The 25395-nt window shown below is 47.6% G+C and overlaps 1 protein-coding gene across 2 annotated transcripts in view; it reads left to right on the forward strand.

The window, feature by feature from the left end:
- The window catches only part of agap3 (ArfGAP with GTPase domain, ankyrin repeat and PH domain 3), a 591490-nt gene that overhangs the window by 401642 nt on the left and 164453 nt on the right, over positions 1-25395 (forward strand). For both annotated transcript variants that reach the window (XM_059646307.1, XM_059646306.1), the window contains exon 10: positions 8048-8152. In XM_059646307.1, the coding sequence (XP_059502290.1) occupies positions 8048-8152 (105 nt within the window). The remainder of the gene's footprint in view (positions 1-8047; positions 8153-25395) is intronic.

Below are 25395 nucleotides of genomic sequence, written 5' to 3' on the forward strand. Positions count from 1 at the left end.
TCAGAGGCTAGGAATACTTAAGTAGTAACTCATCTCCTCACTCCCCAAAGCCTGTCCGCCACAAGTCAAAAGTATGATGGAATACTCCCCACTTGCTTGAACGAGTGCAGCTCCAACAACACCCAAGAAGCTTGACATCATCCAGGGTCAATGCAGCCCCTGCTTGATTGGCACCGCATCCTCAAGCATCCAATCTTTCTACGACTGACACTCAGTAGCAGCAGTGTGTACCGTCTATAAGATGTACTGCAGAAATTCACCAAAAATTCTTAGACCAGGGCTTACAAACCTTGATGACTTTCATTTAGAAATGTTGTCAGGGCCCATAGCCTTTGAAGTATCCAGTGCCTCCAACTGTTTCTTGGTATCATATGCAGTGAATGGAATTGGCTGAAAGCTGGTATCTGTGATGCTGGGGACATTGAGGAGGCCAAGATGGATCACCTACTCAACAGTTCTGGTTGAAGTTTTTTGCAAATGCTTTGGCCTTATCTTTTCCATTGATTTGTTGGGCTCTCCCATCATTAAAGATAAGGATATTTATGCAGTGTCCTCCCCCAGTGAGTTGTTTAATTGTCCACCACTGTTCATAACTGAATGTCGCTGGACTGCAGAGTGTAGATCTGATCCATTGGTTGTAGGATTGCTTAGCTTCGTCTATCACTTGTGCTGTTTGGCACACAAGCAACATTTTGGTAACTTCACCAAACTGACACCTCATTATTGGGTATGCTTGGTGGAGCTCCTGGCATGCCCTCCTGCATTCTCCTTTGAACCAGGATTGATCCTTTGGTTTGATGGTAATGGTTGGATGGGGGACATATGGGGCCATGAGGTTACAGATTGCGCTGGAGGACAATTCTTCTGCTGCCCCACAGTGCTTCATGGATGCGTGTAAACATTTATGAATCCAATTTCCATATTACCATCTATCTCTGATAGCCTTTGTCTTGTCTGCCTAGCAAGAATGTATCAACCTCTGCTTTAAAAAATTAAGTGACCCCACTTTCACAACCTCCTAAGGCAGAAAGTTCCAAAGTCGCTTAATTTCTAAGAGAAAATCTTGCCTTCATCTCTGTACTAAAAGGGTAACCCCTAATTTTTAAACAGAATTCCCCCTTCTGGACTCATTTGCAAGACCATTCAGGATTTTATACAGTTCAATTAAATTATCCTTCGCTCTTCTGAACTAAGTCCTGTGAAAAGAAGCCGAGTCTGCTTATCCTTTCCTCATCATTCCAGTTGTCAATGTAATAAACCTCCTCTGAACTGCTTTCAACTCATTCACGTCCTTCGTTAAATGGGGCTAAAATTGCAGACAGTATTTGAGATTTAAGATGTATAACTGAAGTATAACATGCCTACTTTTAAGAGCTGTCCCCTCCATAATGAAAGTAGAATCCTGTTAATTATATTTACTTGCTGTACTTGAACACTAACTTTTCATGACTTATACTAGAACACCTAGACCCCTTTGCAACTTGGAATTATGCAGTTGTTCCCTGTTTAAATTTTTTTTATTCCTCCTGTCAAAGTGAACAATTTCCCATTTTCCCATGTTATACTCCACTTTCCCTAATTTGCCCATTCATTTACGTTATCTATATTTAATTGCATCCTTGTTAAGTCACCTTCACAACACACTGTCTAACTCTGTGTCATCTGCAGATTTATTCACCATGTATTAAACTTAAGTAATCGATACGCCGTCTCCTCCAGAATGGGTTGCAAAGATACATTGGATAGACTGGATCCTAACAATCACCCGAGTCTCCATGCCAGATGGGGCTTTCAATTTTCTGTTTTTAATGGGATGTGGATGTTGCCTGAAGGCCAGTATTTGTTGCCAATCCCTAATTGCCCTTGGACTCAATGGCATGCTCAGCCATTTCAACCGGCAGTTAGGAGTCAGCCCCTTGCTGTGCCAAACCAGGTAAGATAGTCAGGTTAATAAAATGTGAGGCTGGATGAACACAGCAGGCCAAGCAGCATCTCAGGAGCACAAAAGCTGACGTTTCGGGCCTAGACCCTTCATCAGAGAGGGGGATGGGGAGAGGGAACTGGAATAAATAGGGAGAGAGGGGGAGGCGGACTGAAGATGGAGAGTAAAGAAGATAGGTGGAGAGAGTATAGGTGGGGAGGTAGGGAGGGGATAGGTCAGTCCAGGGAAGACGGACAGGTCAAGGAGGTGGGATGAGGTTAGTAGGTAGCTGGGGGTGCGGCTTGGGGTGGGAGGAAGGGATGGGTGAGAGGAAGAACCGGTTAGGGAGGCAGAGACAGGTTGGACTGGTTTTGGGATGCAGTGGGTGGGGGGGAAGAGCTGGGCTGGTTGTGTGGTGCAGTGCGGGGAGGGGACGAACTGGGCTGGTTTAGGGAAGCAGTAGGGGAATGGGAGATTTTGAAACTGGTGAAGTCCACATTGATACCATATGGCTGCAGGGTTCCCAGGCGGAATATGAGTTGCTGATCCTGCAACCTTCGGGTGGCATCATTGTGGCAGTGCAGGAGGCCCATGATGGACATGTCATCTAGAGAATGGGAGGGGGAGTGGAAATGGTTTGCGACTGGGAAGTGCAGTTGTTTGTTGCAAACTGAGCGGAGGTGTTCTGCAAAGCGGTCCCCAAGCCTCCGTTTGGTTTCCCCAATGTAGAGGAAGCCGCACCGGGTACAGTGGATGCAGTATACCACATTGGCAGATGTGCAGGTGAACCTCTGCTTAATGTGGAATGTCATCTTGGGGCCTGGGATAGGGGTGAGGGAGGAGGTGTGGGGACAAGTGTAGCATTTCCTGCGGTTACAGGGGAAGGTGCCAGGTGTGGTGGTGTTGGAGGGCAGTGTGGAGCGAACAAGGGAGTCACGGAGAGAGTGGTCTCTCCGGAAAGCAGACAGGGGAGGGGATGGAAAAATGTCTTGGGTGGTGGGGTCGGATTGTAAATGGCGGAAGTGTCGGAGGATGATGCGTTGTATCCGGAGGTTGGTGGGGTGGTGTGTGAGAACGAGGGGGATCCTCTTAGGGCGGTTGTGGCGGGGGCGGGGTTTGAGGGATGTGTTGCGGGAAATACGGGAGACGCGGTCAAGGGCGTTCTCGATCACGGTGGGGGGAAAGTTGCGGTCCTTAAAGAACTTGGACATCTGGGATGTGCGGGAGTGGAATGTCTTATCGTGGGAGCAGATGCAGCGGAGGCGGAGGAATTGGGAATAGGGGATGGAATTTTTGCAGGAGGGTGGGTGGGAGGAGGTGTATTCTAGGTAGCTGTGGGAGTCGGTGGGCTTGAAATGGACATCAGTTACAAGCTGGTTGCCTGAGATGGAGACTGAGAGGTCCAGGAAGGTGAGGATGTGTTGGAGATGGCCCAGGTGAACTGAAGGTTGGGGTGGAAGGTGTTGGTGAAGTGGATGAACTGTTCGAGCTCCTCTGGGGAGCAAGAGGCGGCGCCGATACAGTCATCAATGTACCGGAGGAAGAGATGGGGTTTGTGGCCTGTGTAGGTGCGGAAGAGGGACTGTTCCACGTAACCTACAAAGAGGCAGGCATAGCTGGGGCCCATGCGGGTGCCCATGGCCACCCCCTTAGTCTGTAGGAAGTGGGAGGAGTCAAAAGAGAAGTTGTTGAGTGTGAGGACGAGTTCAGCTAAGCGGATGAGAGTGTCGGTGGAGGGGGACTGGTCGGGCCTGCGGGACAGGAAGAAGCGGAGGGCCTTGAGGCCATCTCCATGCGGAATGCAGGTGTACAGGGACTGGACGTCCATGGTGAATATGAGGTGTTGGGGGCCAGGGAATTGGAAGTCCAGGAGGAGGTGGAGGGCGTGGGTGGTGTCACGGACGTAGGTGGGGAGTTCCTGGACCAAAGGGGAGAAAATGGAGTCCAGATAGGTGGAGATGAGTTGGGTGGGGCAGGAGCAGGCTGAGACGATGGGTTGACCAGGGCAGGCAGGTTTGTGGATTTTGGGAAGGAGATAGAAACGGGCCGTGCAGGGTTGGGGAACAATGAGGTTGGAGGCTGTGGGTGGAAGGTCTCCTGAGGTGATGAGGTTGTGAATGGTGTTGGAGATGATGGTTTGGTGCTCGGGTGTGGGGTCATGATCGAGGAAGCTTTTGTGCTCCTGAGATGCTGCTTGGCCTGCTGTGTTCATCCAGCCTCACATTTTATTATCTTGGAATTCTCCAGCATCTGCAGTTCCCATTATCTAAGATAGTCATGTTTCCTTCCTGAAAGATCATTACTGAACTTAGCAGATTTTTTCCGCAATTGATGTTAATTTTTCGGTCATCGTTGCTGAGGCCAGATTTCATTAGATGGTACGGTGACACTTACAAGCCAGAATTCCAACTCCTCTGGGTGTGTATAAACCTTGTGGGTAGATGCCAGTGTTGTAGCTCTGCTGAAACTGCTTGGCTAGGGAAGCTGTGATCAGAGATAATGGGAACTGCAGATGCTGGAGAGTCCGAGAGAACAAAGTGTGGGGCTGGATAAACACAGCAGGCCAAGCAGCATCTTAGGAGCACAAAAGCTGACGTTTCGGGCCTAGACCCTTCATCAGAAATGGGGGATGGGGAGAAGATTCTGAAATAAATAGGGAGAGAGGGGGAGGCAGTACAAAAATGGATAGAAGAGAAGATGGGTGGAGAGGAGACAGAGAAGTTAAAGAGGCGGGCTGGAGCCAGTAGAGGTGAGTGTAGGTGGGGATGTAGGGAGGGGGTAGATCAGTCCGGGAGGTCAAGGGGGTGGGATGAGGTTAGTAGGTAGGAGGCGGGGGTGGGGCTTGAAGTGGGAGGAAGGGATAGGTGAGAGGAAGAACAGGTTAGGCAGGCGGGGATGAGCTGGGCTGGTTTTGGGATGCAGTGGGGGGAGGGGAGATTGTGGAAAAAAATCTGCTGAATTCAGTAATGACCTTTCAGGCTCCATGGGGATTTCACAAGCTTCAAAATACCCCCTCCCCTCACTGCATCCCAAAACCAGCCCAGCTCATCCCAGCCTGCCTAACCTGTTCTTCCTCTCACCTATCCCCTCTTCCCACCTCAAGCCGCACCTCCATTTCCTACCTACTAACCTCATCCCGCCGCCTTGACCTGTCCGTCCTCCCCGGACTGACCTATCCCCTCCCTACCTCCCCACTCATACTCTCCTCTCCACCTATCTTCTCCTCGATCCAACTTCAGTCCGCCTCCCCCTCTCTCCCTATTTATTTCAGAATCCTCTCCCCTTTTCTGATGAAGGATCTAGGCCCGAAATGTCAGCTTTTGTGCTCCTAAGATACTGCTTGGCCTGCTGTGTTTATCCAGCCCCACACTTTGTTATCTTGGCTGGGGAAGCGACAGGTTCTGGAGCACCAGTCTTCGATACCATTGCTGGAATGTTGTCAGGACCCATAGCCTTTGCAGTATCCAGTGGATCCAATCATTTTTTGAAATCACATAGAGTAAATTGAATTGGCTGTAAACAGGATCTGGTGGACCTCTGAAGGAAGCCAAGATGGACCATCTACATGGCGCTTCTGGCTGAAGATTGCTGCAAAAGCTTCAGCCATATCTTTTGCATTGATGCGCTGGGCTCCTCTATCATTGAGGACGGGATACTTGCGAATCCTGCTCTTTAAATGAGTTGTTTAGTTATTCACCACAAATGGATATGTAGAGTTTACTGTAGAGTTCAGATCTGATCCATTAAATGTGCGATTGTCTGTCTGTCTACGCTTGCCACTTAGCTGTTTGGCAAGTAAGCCTGTTTAGTAGCTTTGCCAGTTTGAAAAGTTATATTTTGTGATGCATTGTGCTAATTCGGGCAGGCCATCCTGCTTTGATAACCTGACTTGATAGTCATGGTTGAGTGAGGGATATGCCAGTCCATGAGGTTACAGATTGTGCTGGAGTACAATTCTGCTGCTATTAACAGCCCACAGTGCCTCATGGATGCCCAGTCTTGAATTGCTAGATCTGTTTAAAGTCTATCCCGTGTGATGGTGCCACACAACACGATGGAAATTATTCTCAATGTGAAGGTGAGATTTCATCTCCACAAGGACTGTGCAGTGGTCACTCTTACTAAGACTGTCTTGGGCAAAAGCATCTTCAGCAGGCAGATTGTAAGGCTGAGGTCAAATACGTTTTTCCCTCTTGCTAGTGCCCCCACCACCTGCCACAGACCCAGCCTAGCAGTGATTTGATTTGATTTGATTTATTTAGTAATTGTCACATGTATTTTGTGATAAAATCATAGTGAGAAGTGTTATGTAGCGTTGCTACTCTCCTGTACCATCTTAAAACACAGAAAAATAAACCAAGCCGTATAATATAAAGGCAGAAAAATAAAGAAATGTTGAAAAAGTATTCAACTTTGCAGTCCTTCTTTTTAAGAGCTCCATCATGGGCCTGGTGGCCAGGCATGTGTGCTCTTCGCCATGCCACCACGAGTAAAATTGCCATTCTTTGGTGTCATCTTGTCTCCACTGTGCCCTCATCACAATGACCCCTTGCTGGACCTCGTCAATGCAGATGCCACCAATGGCACTTGTTACCACATCGGCCCAAGCTCAACTCCACCACCACCATGTGTCTGCTTTGGGCCCACCTTGTCGATGCAGGCACTGCCGATGCCACTGGGTCTGATACTGGGCTTGAGCTTGCTTCAGCTGCAGCAGCCATGACTTGTTGCTAAGACCACCTCATCAATGCAGAAACCCAAACTCATCTCCCCTATGTCCTTTAGGACCTGACCAGCTCAATCAGTAGTGCTGCTGCTGAGCCAATCTTGGCGGTGGACATTGAAATCCACCACCCAGAGTTCGGTCTCAACTCTTGCCACCCTCATGCTTTTGCCCAAGACAGTGTTAGTAAGAGTGACCACTGCACAGTCCTTGTGGAGATGAAATCTCACCTTCATGGTGCAGTAGGCCATATGGCCAGTATCTGTTCTGTAGATCTCTGTTCATCTATGATAATGCATCTTATTAATGGTGCTCAACTCAGAGGTGTATTTATCCATGAGCTTTGAGATGGGAGTGAGTGATAGTAATCAGCAGAAAGTTCCCTTGTCTGTGTTTCATCTGATGAAGTCTATGAATTTGTGTTGATGGTGGTTTCAGGGACGTTGTCTGTAAGGCATGATTCTGTGAGTATTATTGTGTCAGGCTGTTGCTTGACTAGCCTGTAAGACAGCTCTCCCAATTTTTGCACTAGTCCCTGGATGTTAGTAAAGAGGACTTTGTAGGGTTGAGTTTGTCATTATTATTTCTGGAACCCAAGCCAGTGCCAAGTGACTAATCCTGTTATATTACTTTTTTGAGAATTGTCAGTGATTTAGTAAAATGGAGTGTCTTGCTAGGTCATTTCAGGGAGCAGTTAAGAACCTACTACATTTCTGTAGGTCTGGAGTCATGTGTGGCCAGTATGGCAGTATGGTAAAGACGGCAGATTTCCTTCCAGCAGTTGATGGAAGGCCAATAGTTGACAGTGGTTTCATGGTTTTTCATTTCCAGATTTTCTGCCATGAAGACATTTGAGCCCGGGTTCCAAATCTCTGGGTTACTACTGCAATTCCACTGGCCCTTCACCTCCACCTCATTTCTATTTATGTCATTCTGCTACCCAAGTTGGCAGGCGCACTTCCCTCTATGCCTGTACCTTGACAATGTGTTCTCATTTATTTGTAGTGTAGTGAACTATGGTGTTCATCTGCACTGTCATTGAATTCTCCTGTCCCAAAGAATTTGTACTGCTATCTTTACTGGCATTGATCCACACAGTTTCCCTTGTCATAGATCACTGACAGTTGTTGACAAAAGGAGTTAAACACTGTATAGATGTTTCAAACAGTGTTTGAAACGTTAGCATTTTTCGAAGCTGCAAAGCCCATTCCTCACTGAATGAAAGAATAAACCTCAGCAACCACTTCCACAGCCTTGGACAATGCTCTGCTGTAATCCTATGAATCCATCAGTCATTGAATCTCAGCCAAGCACCTGAAGTCTGTCGATGTACCAATCTGGAATATGAAGTTTCCTCTTCCTATTGGAGCATGTAGTTCTGACTTTGTGTGTTTGTCCTTTAGGGGATTCTCTTGAAGAGGAGTGGCAAGTCGCTGAACAAGGAATGGAAGAAGAAGTATGTGACACTCTGTGATAATGGTGTTTTGACCTACCATCCCAGTTTACATGTAAGTATTTGATTTTGGTTTATTAAATATGTGACCACATTCTTAAAGTGACGGTGGATGCACTCCATAAATGCATATCGATTTTTGCTGGGATGTGATGTTCGTGGACTTTACGAAGGCTTTTGATAAAGATTCATGTAAGAGAAAAACAACAAGAGTTAAAGCGCAAGAGATTAAGGTAGTGCACTGACATGGAGAGAGAAATGGTTGACAGACAGGAAACAAAGAGTAGGACGAAACATATCTTTTTCCAAGTGGCGGGAAGTGACGAGTCAGGAGTCACAGAGACCAATGCTTGGACCCCAGCTGTTCACAATTTAGAAGATTTGGATGTGCAAAGTAGGAATAGTATCTCCAAGTTTGCAGAAGACACAAAGCTGATTGGGAGAGTGAGCTGTGAGGAGGATGTAGAGATGGTTCAGTGTGATTTGGTCAGGCTGAGTGAATGGGTAAACACGTGGCAGATGAGGTATAATATGGATAAATGTGAGGTTACCCACTTTAGTAGCAAAAGCAGGAAGGCAGGTTGTTATCTGAATTGTATACACTGTGAAAGGGAGAGGTACTGAAAGAACTAGGTGTCTTTGTACATCAGTCTCTAAGGTACAGCAGACAATGAAGAAAGCAAATGGTATGTTAGACTTCATAATGAGAGGGTTCAAGTAAAGGAGCAGTGGTGTCTCCACACTTGTTATCCATTAGGACTGTATTCACTTAGTTCTTGAGGAATTGGAGGGCATCTCATAGACACCTGAAGATTTTAACAGAACTAGATGGGGTAAACATAGAAAGGATGTTCCCAATGACGGAGATGTTCCTGATGACTGTGATTTCTTCACCCAGAGCGTGGTGAGCCTCTGGAATTCTCTGCCACAGAAAGTAGTCGGAGCCAAAACATTGAATGTTTTCAAAGAGAAGTTAGATATAGTTCTTGAGGCTAAAGGGATTAAAATGTATAAGGGAATAAACAGAACCAGGCACTGATTTGAATGATCAGTTATGAGCATATTGAGTAGCAGGGCAGCCTTGAAGGACCAAATGGCCTGTTACAGTTCCTGTTTTCTGTGTTAACAGTCTCCTCTTGATCATCAGTAAAGTGATGGTAGTTGTCAATAACTAGTATAACTAAATTGCCCAGCAATAGTTTGCTCACTGATGCTCAGTTTAGGTTCATCCACTGAGCTTCTGGCTTCATTACTGACTTAGTTCAAACATGAGAGGCATAGATAGAGTTGATAGCCAGAGACTATTTCCCAGGGCAGAAATGGCTAGCACGAGGGGTCATAGTTTTAAGCTGGTTGGTGGAAAGTATAGAGGGGATGTCAGAGGCAGATTCCTTACGCAGAGAGTTGTGAGAGCATGGAATGCGTTGCCAGCAGCAGTTGTGGAAGCAAGATCATTGGGGTCATTTAAGAGACTGCTGGACATGTATATGGTCACAGAAATTTGAGGGTACATACATGAGGATCAATGGTCGGCACAACATTGTGGGCTGAAGGGCCTGTTCTGTGCTGTACTGTTTTATGTTCTATGTTCTATGAACAAAAAAGCTGAGTTCAAAAGATGAGTTGAGAGTGACAATCAAACCCACATTTGTTTCACTGTGACATCAAGGAGCCCTAGTGGAGTCAATGGGATTCATTGCTGGTTGAAGTCATATCTGCACATCGGAAAATAGCTTTGGTTATTGGAGCTCAGTCATCTCAGCTCCAGGAGATCTCTGCAAGAGTTCCTCAGGGTAGTGTCCGAGGCCCAACCATTTTCAGTTGCTTCATCAATGACCTTCCATCAGTCATAATGTCAGAAGTGGAAATGTTTTCTGATGATTGCACAATGTTCAGCACCATTTGCAACTCGTCAGATGCTGAAACCGTCTGTCCCCAAATGCAGGAAGACCCAGACAATATCCAGATTTCCGCTGATAGTGGAATATTCACCCCAGACAAATGCAGGCCATGACCATCAGTAGCTAAACAGAATCTAACCATCACTCCTAGACATTCTAAGGCATCACTGTCACTGAATCCTCTAATACCAACATCCTTGGCATTGCTGTTGACCAGCAACTTAACTGGACTAGCCATACATAGTAATATAGGAACAGGAGTAGGCTATTCAACCTCTCGAGCAAACTCCATGGCAGAAAATACAGAGGCATGGGATTAAGGGTGATTTAGCGGTTTGGATCAGAAATTGGCTAGCTGGAAGAAGGCAGAGGGTGGTGGTTGATGGGAAATGTTCATCCTGGAGTTCAGTTACTAGTGGTGTACCACAAGGATTTGTTTTGAGGCCACTGCTGTTTGTCATTTTTATAAATGACCTGGATGAGGATGTAGAAGGATGGGTTAGTAAATTTGCGGATGACACTAAAGTCGGTGGAGTTGTGGATAGTGCGGAAGGATGTTGCAGGTTACAGAGGGACATAGATAAGCTGCAGAAGTGGTCTGGGAGGTGGCAAATGGAGTTTAATGCGGAAAATTGTGAGGTGATTCACTTTGGTAGGAGTAACAGGAAGATAGAGTACTGGGCTAATGGTAAGATTCTTGGTAGTGTAGATGAGCAGAGAGATCTTGGTGTCCATGTGCATAGATCCCTGAAAGTTGCCACCCAAGTGGATAGGGTTGTTAAGAAGGCATACGGTGTGTTAGGTTTTACTGGTAGAGGGATCGAGTTCCGGAGCCAAGAGGTTATGCTGCAGCTGTACAAAACTCTGGTGTGGCTGCACTTGGAGTATTGTGTACATTTCTGGTTGCCCCATTATAGGAAGGATGTGGAAGCATTGGAAAGGTTGCAGAGGAGATTTACCAGGATGTTTCCTGGTATAGAGGGAAGGTCTTACGAGGAAAGGCTGAGGGACTTGAGGCTGTTTTCGTTAGAGAGAAGAAGGTTAAGAGGCGACTTTTAATAGAGACGTACAGGATGATGAGAGGATTAGATAGGGTGGAAAGTGAGAGCCTTTTTCCTGGGGTGGAGATGGTTAGCACGAGGGGATATAGCTTTAAATTGAGGGGTGTTAGATATAGGACAGATGTTGGAGGTAGGTTCTTTACTCAGAGAGTAGTAAGGGCATAGAATGCCCTGCCTGCAACAGGAGTAGACTCACTAACTTTAAGGGCATTTAAATGGCCGTTGGATAAACATATGGATGATAATGGAATAGTGTAGGTTAGATGGGCCTCTGATTGGTTTTACAGGTTGGCGCAACATCGAGGGCCGAAGGGCCTGTACTGCATTATAATGTTTTATGTACCATGGTCAATGAGTTCATGGTTGATAATTGGCCTAACTTCACATATTTTCCTTTTAATACCTTTTCTTAACGAAAAAATTGTCTGAGATTTAATTCTGACTGATCGAGCATCAACAGCCCTTTGTGGGCAAGAGTTCCAAACGTCTACCTTCCTTTGTGTGCAGAACTGCTTCTTAACATCTCTCCTGAATGGTTTGGCCCTAATTTTTACACAATGCCCCCTCATCTAGAATCTCGAACCAATGAAAATAGTTTATTTTTACCTTCCCTGTCATTTCCAGTTAATACCTTGAAAACATCAATCCGATCGCCCCTTAACCTTCTAACTTCCAGGGAAAATAGGCCTAATATATTTAATCTGTCATCAAAACTTAACCCCTGAAGTCTAGGTATCATTCTTGCGAACCTACATTGTACTCCCTCTGAGGCCAAGATATCCTTCCGAAGGTGAGTTGCCCAGATCTGTCCACAGTACTCCAAGTGGGGCCTAACCAGGGTTTTGTATAACTGCAGCAAAACATCTGCATCCCAATACTCCAGTCCTCTAGTTATAAACGTCAGCTTTCCATTAGCTTCCTTGATTACCTTCTGTTTAAGTTGATTTGATTTGATTTGATTTATTATTGTCACATGCACCAAGATACAGTGAAAAGTATTGTTTTGTGTGCTATCCAAGCAATTAATACCTTAGATAACAAGGTGTAGAGCTGGCTGAACACAGCAGGCCAAGCAGCTTCAGAGGAACAGGAAAGCTGATGTTTTGGGCCAATTGCTTCTTCAGAAATGGGGGAGGGGGAGGGGAAATAAATAGGGAGAGAAAAAGGCGGATAGAAGATGGATAAAGAAGAAGATAGATGGAGAGGAGACAGATAGGTCATGTAGGTGGGGGTGGAGTCAGTAAAGGTGAGTGTAGGTGGGGAGGTAGGGAGGAGATAGGTTAGTCCAGGCAGGATGGTCAGGCCAAGGGGGCGTGTTGAGGCTAGTAGGTAGGAGATGGGGGTGGGGCTTGAGGTGGGAGGAAGGACAGCTTAGGGAGGCAGGGACAAGCTGGGCTGGTTTTGGGATGCAGTGGGGGGAGGGGGAGATTTCGAAGATTGTGAAGTCCACATTGATACAATTGGGCTATAGGGTTCCCAAGCTGAATATGAGTTGCTGTTCCTGCAACCTTCAGGTGCCACCTTGTCGCACTGTAGAAGGCCCATAATGGACATGTCGTCCAAGGAGTGGAGGGGAAGTTGAAATGGTTCATGACTGGGAGCTGCAGTTGTTTATTGAGAACCAAGTGTAGGTGCTCCACAAAGCGGTCCCCAAGCCTCTGCTTGGTTTCCCCAATGTAGAGCAGGCCACAACAGGAACAGTGGATACAGTATACCACATTAGCAGATGTGCAGGTCAACTTCTGCTTGATGTGGAAAGTCTTCTTGGGGCCTGGGATAGGGGTGACGGGGGAGGTGTGGGGGCAGGAGTAGCACTTCCTGCGGTTGCAGGGAAAAGTGCCGGGGGTGATGGGGCTGGAGGGAAGTGTGGAGCGGACAAGGGAGCCACAGAGAGAGTGGTTCATCCAGAAAGCAGATAAGGGTGGGGAGGGAAAAATGTCTTTGGTGGTGGGGTTGCATTGCAGATGGTGGAAGTGTCAGAGGATGATGCATTGGATCCAGAGGACAAGGGGGATTCTGTTTTGGTTGTTATTGCAGGGAGAGCGTGTGAGGGATGAGTTGCGGGAAATGCGGGAGACACGATCAAGGGCGTTCTCGACCACTGAGAGGGGGGAATGTTGCGGTCCTTAAAAAACGAGGACATCTGAGATGTTTAGAAGTGGAATGCCTCATCTGGGAGCAGATGCGGCAGAGGTGAAAGAATTAGGAATAGGAGATGGCATTTTTGCAGGAAGGTGGGTAGGAGGAGGTATATTCTAGGTAGCTGTGGGAGTTTGTAGGCTTGAAATGGATATCAGTTTCCAGGTGGTTGCCAGAGATGGAAACTGAGAGGCCCAGGAATCCAGGAAGGAGAGAGAGGTATCAGTGATGGTCCAGGGGAACGTAAGGTTGGGTTGGAAGGTGTTGGTGAAGTGGATGAACTGTTCGAGCACCTTGTGGGAGCACAGGGCAGTGCCAATGCAGTTATCGATGTAACGGAGGAAGTGGTGGGGTTTAGGGCCAGTGTAGCTACGGAAGAGGGATTGTTCTCTGTGTCCTACAAAGAGGCAGGCATAGCTTGGGCCCATGCAGGTACCCATGGCCACTCCCTTTGTCTGTAGCAAGTGGGAGGAATTGATAGAGAAGTTGTTGAGGGTGAGGACGAGTTCGGCTAAGCAGATGACGGTGTCAGTGGAGGGGGACTGATCAACCCTGTGGAGGCTTTTAGGCCATCTGTATGGGGAATGCAGGTGTGTAGGGACTGGACATCCATAGTAAAAATGAGGTGTTGGGGGCCAGGGAATTGAAAGTTTTGGAGGAGGTGGAGGGCGTGGGTGGTGCCGTGGATGGAGGTGGGGAGTTCATGGAACAAGGGGTTGAAAATGGAGTCGAGTTAAGTAGAGATAAATTCAGTGGGGCAGGTGCAGGCAGAGACAATGGGTCAACTAGGGCAGTCAGGTTTGTGGATTTTGGGAAGGAGGTAGAAATGAGCGGTGCGGGGTTGAAGAACGATGAGGTTGGAGGTTGTGGGTGGGAGGTCACCTGAAGTGATGAGGGTGTGGATGGTTTGTGAGATGATGTTTTGGTGGTTGGGGATGGGGTCATGATCAAGGGGACAGTAGGAGGAGGTGTCAGAGAGCTGGCATCTGGGAGGAGTGGAGTCGGTCGGTAAGTCCTGGATATTGGCTTCAGTGGCAGCAGCGGTGTCAGCAGGTGTGTCCTCAGTGTCTGTGGTGTTGGCCTTGGAAATGGAGGCGGTGGCATCAGCGGCAGTGTCGATGGCATTCACTGTACCGGAAGTGGCGTACTCAGCAGCGGAGGATGTGACATCATCCATGGGTGCTCTGAAAGTGGCCGCATGGCCAATGGTGGTGGGCACATTGTGGGAAAGATCCTGGTTAGGATTCTGGTTTTTGGAGGTGGAGGAAGCCTGTGTTGGGTGGCAGACACCAGTAAGTTTAGTATACTTACGGATTTTAGTGTCCAATAAAGCTGAGTAGAATTGTGAGTTCAGGTTGTGGATCCTACGAAAAATAAAAAAAACAGGAAGGGTCCTTTGCAGGCCTGGGAGAGGGAGGCTCTGAGCTGAGGTTGGCTTGATTGTAGTACCAGAGGATGCAGGCACATTGCTGCAAGTGCGTGTTTGAGGAGTTGCAGGGAGAAATTTTTTAAACGATCTCACTGTTCTGAATGTAGCAGTTGTTGCGGGTGGGGCCAAATGGAGAAGGCCTAAATGTAGACTGTAGCCCATTGGGGATGATCTGGTTCTGTAGGAAGGTACTAAGAAAAGCAATGTACCTGGTTTGCTTCAGGAAGTTGTCGAGCAGTTTCAGGGCCGAAGAGATTACAGTCGGCGAGAGATCCATTGAGGTCTTTTCGGAGAGAGGAGGATAACTCCTTCAGGTTAGGCATCCTTAGAAGAAGCTTCACAGTGGGGTTAAAATTGTTTCGGAGATAGTAGGAACTGCAGATGCTAGAGAATCTGACCTAACAAGGTGTAGAGCTGGATGAACACAGCAGGCCAAGCCCCATCAGAAGAGCAGGAGAGCTGACGTTTTGGGCTATTGTTTCTTTAGAAATGGGTGAGGCGGGGGGGTGGATTCTGAAATAATGAAGGAGAGATGGGAAGGTGGATAGAAGATGGATAAAGGAGAAGATAGGTAGGGAAGAGACAGGCAGGTCAAAGAGGCAGGGGTGGATCCAGTAAAAGTGAGTGTTGGTGGGGAGTTAGGGAGGGAATAGGTCAGTCCAGAGAGGACGGACAGGTCAAGGGGGTGGGATGAGGCTAGTAGGTAGGAGAAGAGGGTGGGCCATGAGGTTGGAAGAGGGGATAGGTGGGAGGAAGGACACGTTAGGGAGACGGGGACAATAATACCATACATAAGAACATCAGGGTAAAAGAACAGAATGCAGAATATAATGTTAAGGCTGCAAAGTAAGTGCAGGGAAAGATCAACTCTAATATGAGTCTGATAACAACAGGAAGAAGCTGTTCTTGAAACTGTTGATACATGTTTTCAAACTTCTGTATCTTCCGTTAGGGGCGGCACAGTGGCTCGGTGGTTAGCACTGCAGCCTCACAGCACCAGGGACCCGGGTTCAATTCCAGCCTCGGGTAACTGCCTGTGTGGAGTTTGCACATTCTCTCCGTGTCTGCATGGGTTTCCTACGGGTGCTCCAGTTTCCTTCCACGGTCCAAAGATGTGCAGGCTAGGTGGATCGGCCATGCTAAATTGCCCGTAGTCTTCAGGGGTGTGTGGGATGCTTCAACGGGCGGTGTGGGCTTGTTGGGCCGAAGGGTCTGTTTCCACACTGTAGGGAATGTAATCTAATCTTCTGCCTGATTGAAGAGGTTGGAAGAGAATGTAACTGGGTTGGGAGAGGTGGAAGGAAAGATCTATACACTTGAAGCCCCAAGTCTCTTTGAGCATCCACAGTATTTAACCTCATACTATCCACAGAGTACCCTGATCTATGCTTTTTCATTCCCAAATGGGTAACTTCACACTTGCTTACATTGAAGTCCATCTGTCAGCGTTTTGCCAATTCATCTCGTCGATTGGTGTCCCTTTGTGATTGTATACTATCATCACTACTGTAAACAATGCTGCCTAACTTTGTGTCATCAGCAAATTTGGATATGTGACTTTTTGTGCCATTACCCAAGTCGTTAACAAATGATATAATAATTGAGGCTCTAATGTAGATCTGTGTTGGACATCATAGGTCACATCCTGCCAATTTGAGTATCTACCTATTATCCCCATTTTCTGTCGCCTACCATTTAACCAAGTTCCCAGCTTGACAGCCTCCTGGAAGTCTTCATAATCAACACCAGTAGACCCGTAGACATTCCTCTGCCCATCACCGAGGCCATCTCTTCAAAAAGTTCAATTAGCCAAGACCTACCTGTCATGAATCCATTCTGGCTCTTCCTGAATAAGTGAAAATTTTCAATGTGTTCAGTTATACATCTGTGATTATAGACTCCAACAATTTCCCCACCACAGATGTTTGGCAAACTAGTCTGTCATTCCCTGATTTTCGTCTTCCACCCTTCTTAAAAAGCAAAGGGACGTGTGCAATTTTCCAATCCAGAGGGGCGACTCCTATATGTGGGGAACTCTGAATGTTTATAGTTAGGGCATCTACAATCTGCTCCCCTGCTTCCTTTAACATGGAAACTGTCAAACCATGGACATTTATCACTCTTTAATTCCATTAATTTCCTCATTACTGATGTTTAACTTATAGGACCATAGGACCATAAAACATAGGAGCAGAAATTAGACCAATCAGCCCATTGAATCTGCTCCACCATTCAATCATGACTGATAAGTTCCTCAACCCTGTTCCCCCGCTTTCGCCCCGTAACCCTTGATCCCCTTGATAATCAAGAACCTTATCTATTTCAATCTTAAATGTACTCAATGACCTGCCCTCCACAGCCTTCTGTGGCAGTGAATTTCATAGATTCACCACTCTCTGTATGAAGAGGTTTCTCCTTGTCTCCATTCTAAAAGGTCTTCCCTTTACTCTAAGGCTGTGCCCTCGGGTCCTAGTCTCTCCTATCAATGGAAGCATCTTCCCAACATCCACTCTGTTCAGGCCATTCAGTATTCTATAAGTTTCAATTAGATCTCCCACCATCCTTCTATACTCCAATGAGTATAGTCCCAGAGTCCTCAAACATTCCTCATATGTTCAGCTTTTCATTCCTGGGACCATTCTTGTGAACCTCCTCTGAACCCGCTCCAGGGTCAGCACATCCTTCCTGAGATATGTGGCCCAAAACTGCGCACAATACTCCAAATGTAATCTGACCAGAGATTTATAAAGCCTCAGTTGTACATCCCTGCTTTTATGTTCAAGCCCTGTCAAAATAAATGCCAACATTACATTTGCTTTCCTGACTACTGACTCAACCATTGTTATATTAACTTCATTCAGTCCCTGTCCCTGATCCATTATTAATTTACCCACAACTTCTGTGAAGCCAGTCTCCATTTGTACTGTTAATATTGAGACAAGGTAATTATTCAACATGTCTACCATTTCCCCATTGTTGTTGAGAGTATTCACACTTACATTTTTTAGTGGGCCAACATTGCTGCTCACCATCCACTTTCCCTTTATGTAACAATGACTTGCCTTCTCATTGATTTTGATGTCACTGGTAAGTTTCTTTTCATAATCCTTTTAGTGGCTCTTATGATATGCTTTGTGGTCCTTTTCCTAGTCTTTGCATCATTCCCATTCAGCAAAATGTGTGGCTTTTTTGCAATTTTCTAAGCTGGTTCTTCTAGTTTTGTGCTTTCCTTTCTCTCTGTAGCTGTCACTGACGTTTTTTTTCAGTGAAGTGCAGCGTTACTCTATCACAGGCATAAACACAGTGGCTACAAGAGCCAAGATAATAAAATGTGAGGCTGGATGAACACAGCAGGACCAGCAGCATCTCAGGAGCACAAAAGCTGACGTTTCGGGGCCTAGGCCCGAAACGTCAGCTTTTGTGCTCCTGAGATGCTGCTGGGCCTGCTGTGTTCATCCAGCCTCACATTTTATTATCTTGGATTCTCCAGCATCTGCGGTTCCCATTATCACTGGCTACAAGAGCCAGCCAGAGGGCTAGGAATACCTCAATGAGTAATAAATCTCCCAATTCCCTAAAGCCTGTCCACTATCTACAAGGCACAAGTCAGGAGTGTGATGGAATACTCCCCACTTGCTTTGATGTGTGCAGCTCCAATAATACCTAAGAAGCTTGACACCATCCAGGACAAAGCAGCCCACTTGATCGATACCCCACCCAGACGTCCACTTTCTCCACCATTGATGCTCAGTAGCAACAGCGTGCACTATCTACAAGGTACAGTGCAGAAATTCGCCAGAGATCCTTAGATAGCACCTTCCAAACACATGCCCGCTTCCATTGAGAAGGACAAGGGCAGCAAATACATAGGACCATCAACCCCCTGTTGGTTCCCCTTCAAGCCACTCACCATCCTGACTTGGAAATATATCGCCATTCCTTCATTGTCGCTGGGTCAAAATCCTGGAATTCCCTCCCTAAGGGCATTGTGGGGATATCTACATCACATTGATTGCAGTGGTTCAAGAAGGCAGTTCACTATCACCTTCTTAAGGGGAAATTAGGGATGGTGTAATAAATGCTGGACCAAAGAGCGATGCCCACTTCCTAGGAATGAATATTTTTAGAAAAGGTTGTAGCTGGAGTATTGTATCCAGTTATTGTTACCATGCTTTCGGAAGAATGTTGCAACCCTCAAGGGGATGTAGCAAGCAGAATTGATCCAGGGATGATTGAATTTAGTTACATGGTTCAGTTAATAACCTGACGTTCTTCTCCTTGGAGCCCAGGAGATCCAGCAGAGATTTGGTCATGGTATACAAGATTATGATCGGTCTAGAGAAGGTAGATAAAGCAAAGCTGTTTCTGTCAGCCGATGGTAAATGATCTAGGGGTCACAGAGTGAAGGTTTTGGTCAGGACATTGGGGAGCATAATGTGAGCAAGGCAGTAATGCCCTCCTACTACCTGCCGATGTGGAGATGATTTATGATTTGACAAAGGGATTGATGAGGCTTGATGGCTACAAACTTGCAGGGCTTTGGGCATTGAGGGAGAAGTGAGACTGTCTTGACTGCACTGTGTAAAGTTGACATGGACTTGATGGGCTGAAAGGCCTCCCACTGTGCAGTAATGACTTGATGATTCTAGGAGAGAGTTAATTATCCAAGATTATTGCTATACTTGGTGAAGTAGGACTCACAGTGAGAAAAATAATTGCATTAAAGTTTAAAATACAATTTACAAATCATTTATTAATTTCTGTCATAATGACCAGCTGACTGCACTTAGCAATTGTACAAATGTGATGATTGTCTATTCGGCTTCAGAGCAAAACTCTCTTTCTGAATTAGGAAGCTCTGGATTCGAGTCCAACACCAGGACCAGTGGAGAGTGTTTCCATTGATTTGAGTTTTGCTCGGGCTCCTCGATGCCGCACTCAGTTGAATACAGCCTTGATGGTGGGGCTGCTACTGTGACCTGATCTCTGGAATTCAGCTCTTTTGTCCATGTTTGAACCAAGGCTGTAATGAAATCCAGAGCTGAGTGGCCCTGGCGGAACCCAAACTGGGCATCACTGAGCAAGTTATAGCTGAGCAGGTGCTGCTTGATAGCACTGTTACTGACACCTTCCATCACTTTACTGATGATCAAGAGTAAACTGATGGGGCAGCAATTGGCTGGTTTGACCAGTCAAAATGCACATAGGCAGGTAGTAGGAGGGCATTACTGCCTTGCTCACATTACGCTCCCCAATGTTCTGACCAAAACCTTCATTCTGTGACCCCTAGATCATTTACCATCGGCTGACAGAAACAGCTTTGCTTTATCTACCTTCTCTAGACCGATCATAATCTTGTATACCATGACCAAATCTCTGCTGGATCTCCTGGGCTCCAAGGAGAAGAATGTCAGGTTATTAACTGAACCATGTAACTAAATGTAACCAGTCTCACTTCTCCCTCAAAGAAGGAAGTAGATATAACTGTTGTGGCTAAATGGATCAAGGGAAGCGGGGGTGGGTGAGATTAGATCGTTGAGACAGATGATCAGCCATGATCATATTGAATGGTGGAACATGTTTGAGGGGGTCAAATGGCCTACTCCTGCTCCTAGCTTCTACATTTCTGTGTTTGGATTAGACCTGCTTTTTTTGTGCACAGAACATAACTGGGCAATTTTCCACAATGTCAGGCAGATGGCTATGTTATAGCTGGACAAAACAGCTTCACTAGGTTCTGTTTAGATTAGGCACTCTTTGTGTGTGAGAGATGATGGGAACTGCAGATGCTGGAGAATCCAAGATAATAAAGTGTGAAGCTGGATGAACACAGCAGGCCAAGCAGCATCTCAGGAGCACAAAAGCTGACGTTTCGGGCCTCGACCCTTCATCAGAGAGGGGGATGGGGTGAGGGTTCTGGAATAAATAGGGAGAGAGGGGGAGGCGGACCGAAGATGGAGAGAAAAGAAGATCGGTGGAGAGGAGAGTATAGGTGGGGAGGTAGGGAGGGGATAGGTCAGTCCAGGGAAGACGGACAGGTCAAGGAGGTGGGATGAGGTTAGTAGGTAGGAGATGGAGGTGCGGCTTACGGTGGGAGAAAGGAATGGGTGAGAGGAAGAACAGGTTAGGGAGGCAGAGACAGGCTGGGCTGGTTTTGGGATGCAGTGGAGGGAGGGGATGAGCTGGACTGGTTGTGTGATGCAGTGGGGGGAGGGGACGAACTGACCAGCAACCCCAGAGGAGACAGCCACACTGAGCCCTGCCGAATCTTCACCATCCCCCCAGACCTCCCACTGACTGAGGACGAACAGTCAGTCCTAAGCAAGGGGCTCACCTTTGTCCCGCTACAACCACACATCAGCGAATACCAGTCACGTTTGGACATAGAGCAGGTTTTCCACCGCCTTCGCCTCCACGCTTACTTCTTCAACCGGGAGCTGAACCCTCCCTCCGCTGACCCCTTTACCCGCTTCCAACACAAGCCCTCCTCCTGGACACCATCCCCAGGCATCCTACCGTCCCTCAACCTCTTCATCTCCAACTGCTGTCGAGACATTAACCGCCTCAACCTCTCCACCCCTCTCACCCACTCCAACCACTCCCCCGCAGAACAGGCAGCCCTCCGCTCCAACCCCAACCTCACCATCAAACCTGCAGACAAGGGTGGCGCAGTGGTAGTATGGCGCACTGACCTCTACATCGCCGAGGCCAAACGCCAACTCTCCGACACCACCTCCTACCACCCCCTCGATCATGACCCCACCCCCGAGCACCAAACCATCATCTCCAACACCATCCATGACCTCATCACCTCAGGGGACCTCCCACCCACAGCCTCCAACCTTATTATTCCCCAACCCCACACGGCCCGTTTCTATCTCCTTCCCAAAATCCACAAACCTGCCTGCCCTCGTCGACCCATTGTCTCAGTCTGTTCCTGGCCCACCGAACTCATCTCCACCTATCTGGACTCCATTTTCTGCCCTTTGGTCTAGGAAGTCCCTACCTACGTCCATGAAACCACCCACGCCCTCCACCTCCTCCAGAACTTCCAATTCCCTGGCCCCCAACGCCTCATTTTCACCATGGACGTCCAGTCCCTATACACCTGTATTCCGCATGCAGATGGCCTCAAAGCCCTCCGCTTCTTCCTGTCCCGCAGGCCCGACCAGTCCCCCCCCACCGACACCCTCATCTGCCTAGCCGAACTCGTTCTCACCCTCAACAACTTCTCTTTCGATTCCTCCTACTTCCTACAGACTAAGGGGTTGGCCATGGGCACCCGCATGGGCCCCAGCTATGCCTGCCTCTTTGTAGGTTACATGGAACAGTCCCTCTTCCGCACCGACACAGGCCCCAAACCCCACCTCTTCCTCCGTCACATTGATGACTGTATTGGCGCCGCCTCTTGCTCCCCAGACGAGCTGGAACAGTTCATCCACTTCACCAACACCTTCCACCCCAACCTCAAGTTCACCTGGGCCATCTCCAACACATCCCTCACCTTCCTGGACCTCTCAGTCTCCATCTCAGGCAACCAGCTTGTAACTGATGCCCATTTCAAGCCCACCGACTCCCACAGCTACCTAGAATACACCTCCTCCCACCCACCCACCGTTCTGCAAAAATTCCATCCCCTATTCCCAATTCCTCCGCCTCCGCCGCATCTGCTCCCACGATGAGGCATTCCACTCCCGCACATCCCAGATGTCCAAGTTCTTCAAGGACCGCAACTTTCCCGCCGCAGTGGTCAAGAACGCCCTTGACCGCGTCTCTCGCATTTCCCGCAACACATCCCTCACACCCCGTCCCCGCCACAACCGCCCAAAGAGGATCCCTCTCGTTCTCACACACCACCCCACCAACCTCCGGATACAGAGCATCATCCACCGACACTTCCGCCATCTACAATCCGACCCCACCACCCAAGACATTTTTCCTTGTCTGCTTTCCGGAGAGACCACTCTCTCCGTGACTCCCTTGTTCACTCCACACTGCCCTCCAACCCCACCACACCCGGGACCTTGCCCTGCAACCACAGGAAGTGCTACACTTGCCCCCACACCTCCTCCTTCACCCCCATCCCAGGCCCCAAGATGACTTTCCATATTTAGCAGATGTTCACCTGCACATCTGCCAACGTGGTATACTGTATCCATCATACCCGGTGTGGCCTCCTCTACATTGGGGAAACCAAACGGAGGCTTGGGGACCGCTTTGCAGAACACCTCCGCTGGGTTTGCAATAAACAACTGCACCTCCCAGTCGCGAACCATTTTAACTCCCCCTCCCATTCTTTAGATGACATGTCCATCATGGGCCTCCTGCAGTGCCACAATGATGCCACCCGAAGGTTGCAGGAACAGCAACTCATATTCCACTTGGGAACCCTGCAGCCCAATGGTATCAATGTGAACTTCACCAGCTTCAAAACCACCCCTTCCCCCACCGCATCCCAAAACCAGCCCAGTTCGTCCCCTCCCCCCACTGCATCACACAACCAGCCCAGCTCATCCCCTTCCCCCATTGCATCCCAAAATCAGCCCAGCCTGTCTCTGCCTCCCTAACCTGTTCTTCCTCTCAGCCATCCCTTCCTCCCACCTCAAGCCACACCTCCATTTCCTACCTACTAACCTCATCCCACCTCCTTGACCTGTCCGTCTTCCCTGGACTGACCTATCCCCTCCCTACCTCCCCACCTATACTGTCTTCTCCACCTATCTTGTTTTCTCTCCATCTTCGGTCCGCCTCCCCCTCTCTCCCTGTTTATTCCAGAACCCTCACCCCATCCCCCCCTCTGATGAAGGGCCTAGGCCCGAAACGTCAGCTTTTGTGCTCCTGAGATGCTGCTTGGCCTGCTGTGTTCATCCAGCTTCACACTTTATTATCTTATACTCTGTGTGTGTGTGTGTGTGTGTGTGTGTGTGTGTGTTTGTGTGTGTGTGTGTGTGTGTGCGTGTGTGGTGGGGGGGGGTGTGGGGGGGCCGGGGAGAGGCGGGGGGGGAGGGCAGGCCACTCAGTTCTACCAATCACTACAACGTCTCAACAAAGAAATTGAACCAATGAAATGTCTCTTACAGAATTGGGGCACAGGTTTAAGCTGAGAGGGGATGTTTAAAGTTTAGAGGTCTTTATTCAGATGCATGAACAGACAGTACATAGAGGGATATGGACCTCGCGCAGGCAGATAGAAACCAAAAGAACTGCGGATGCTTCAAATCAGGAACAAAAACAGGACTTGCAGGAAAAGCTCAGCAGGTCTGGCAGCATCTGTGAAAAAAATCAAGAGTTAATGTCTTGACCCCTCCTCCGAACGGAGGCAATCAGATAGGATTAGCTTACGTGGCCAGCATGGACATCCCAGAAGTGGTGGGCTGAAGGGCCTGTTCCTCTGCTGTACTGTTCTATGTTCTGTGGTGGGAATGATGTTTGAAGAGAGACTGAATCAAATAGGACTATATGCACAGGAGTTTAGAAGAATGAGGCGAAGTGGTGGGGGTGGCTTATTATAAACCTGTAAATTTCTAGCAGGACTCGACAGGGTGAATGTTGGAAGGATGTTCCCAATGATCCACGTAAGCCAGAACCAGGGTCACAGCCTCAGGATACTGGATAGGCTATTTAGGACTGAGATGAGGAGAAATATCTTCACCCAGAGAGTGGTGAGCCTGTTGAATTCTCTATCACAGAAGGTTGTTGAGCCCAAAACATTTAATGTTCTTAAGAAGGAGTTTGGTATAGTTCCTAGGACAAAAGGGATCAAAGAGTATGGGGGAGAAAGCAGAAACAGAGGAGTGAGCTGGATGATCATCCATCATCATATTGAATGTCAGAGAAGGCTGAAAGGGCTGAATGGCCTACTCCTATTTTTTTTGGCTTCCATGTGTCACTCTGGGTTTAATGTGGGGTGCTCAGTCCCACTGTGTTTTGTCTTGGCTATCTCTACGGACCTCTGCAGTGTACATTACTGAGTTGGTGCCAGCTGTTTGTATTGTATACGTCTTTGCTCCAACCGTGCCCTCTGTTCTTTCCCCAGCCGTGTAATGTGCAATTTGTAATCAGTCTCTGCTTTCTTTACTCCTTCATTCATTTTGACCTGTGTTTTGCAGGATGCCCAGTCGGTGTAATCTGTGAATTGTCCATTTGCTGCCGCTGGGCTGCTCTGTGTTCATCGCTGTTTAGCCCATGAGGTTGTGTTATTTTGAATCTCATTGCTGGGTACTGAAGTTGGAGTTCTTGCCTGTTCTAAATGCTGTGTCTCCATATGACTGCATCATTTTCATGTATCTAAATGTGCTGTTGAGGTTATAAAAACAGCATTAAATCCTCATGGTCATTAGCAGTGGTTCTACAGAAATGGAAATTAATAGACAATAAATTATTATTTTATATTTTATTGCATGCATGATGAGCTTCCTAATACTTTTTGAATTACTTAAAGAAAATGATTTATTGCAGTGTTCTGGCCACTCAAAGACAAGTCAGTGCTAAAGAATCCTTCAGATGAGGAGTGAGATATTTTATTGTGAAGTGTTGTACTTGAGTGTTGATCCAGTGACCAGTTGCAGTAGCCAGTGTAGTGTGAGAACACTGACCAGAATTGTTCACCAATCTTCTTCCTGAAGAAGAAACACACCCACAAATGCACTCTGCCACACACACAGCCAACCAAGTAACATTCACATCACACCCTCAAACATACCCCCAGACACACTAACAAACACACATCCATCTACCCAGGTACTTTTTCTTTTAACTTCAAAACTGT

Source organism: Stegostoma tigrinum, chromosome 5 (assembly GCF_030684315.1).
Source record: "Stegostoma tigrinum isolate sSteTig4 chromosome 5, sSteTig4.hap1, whole genome shotgun sequence".
Lineage (NCBI taxonomy): Eukaryota > Metazoa > Chordata > Chondrichthyes > Orectolobiformes > Stegostomatidae > Stegostoma > Stegostoma tigrinum.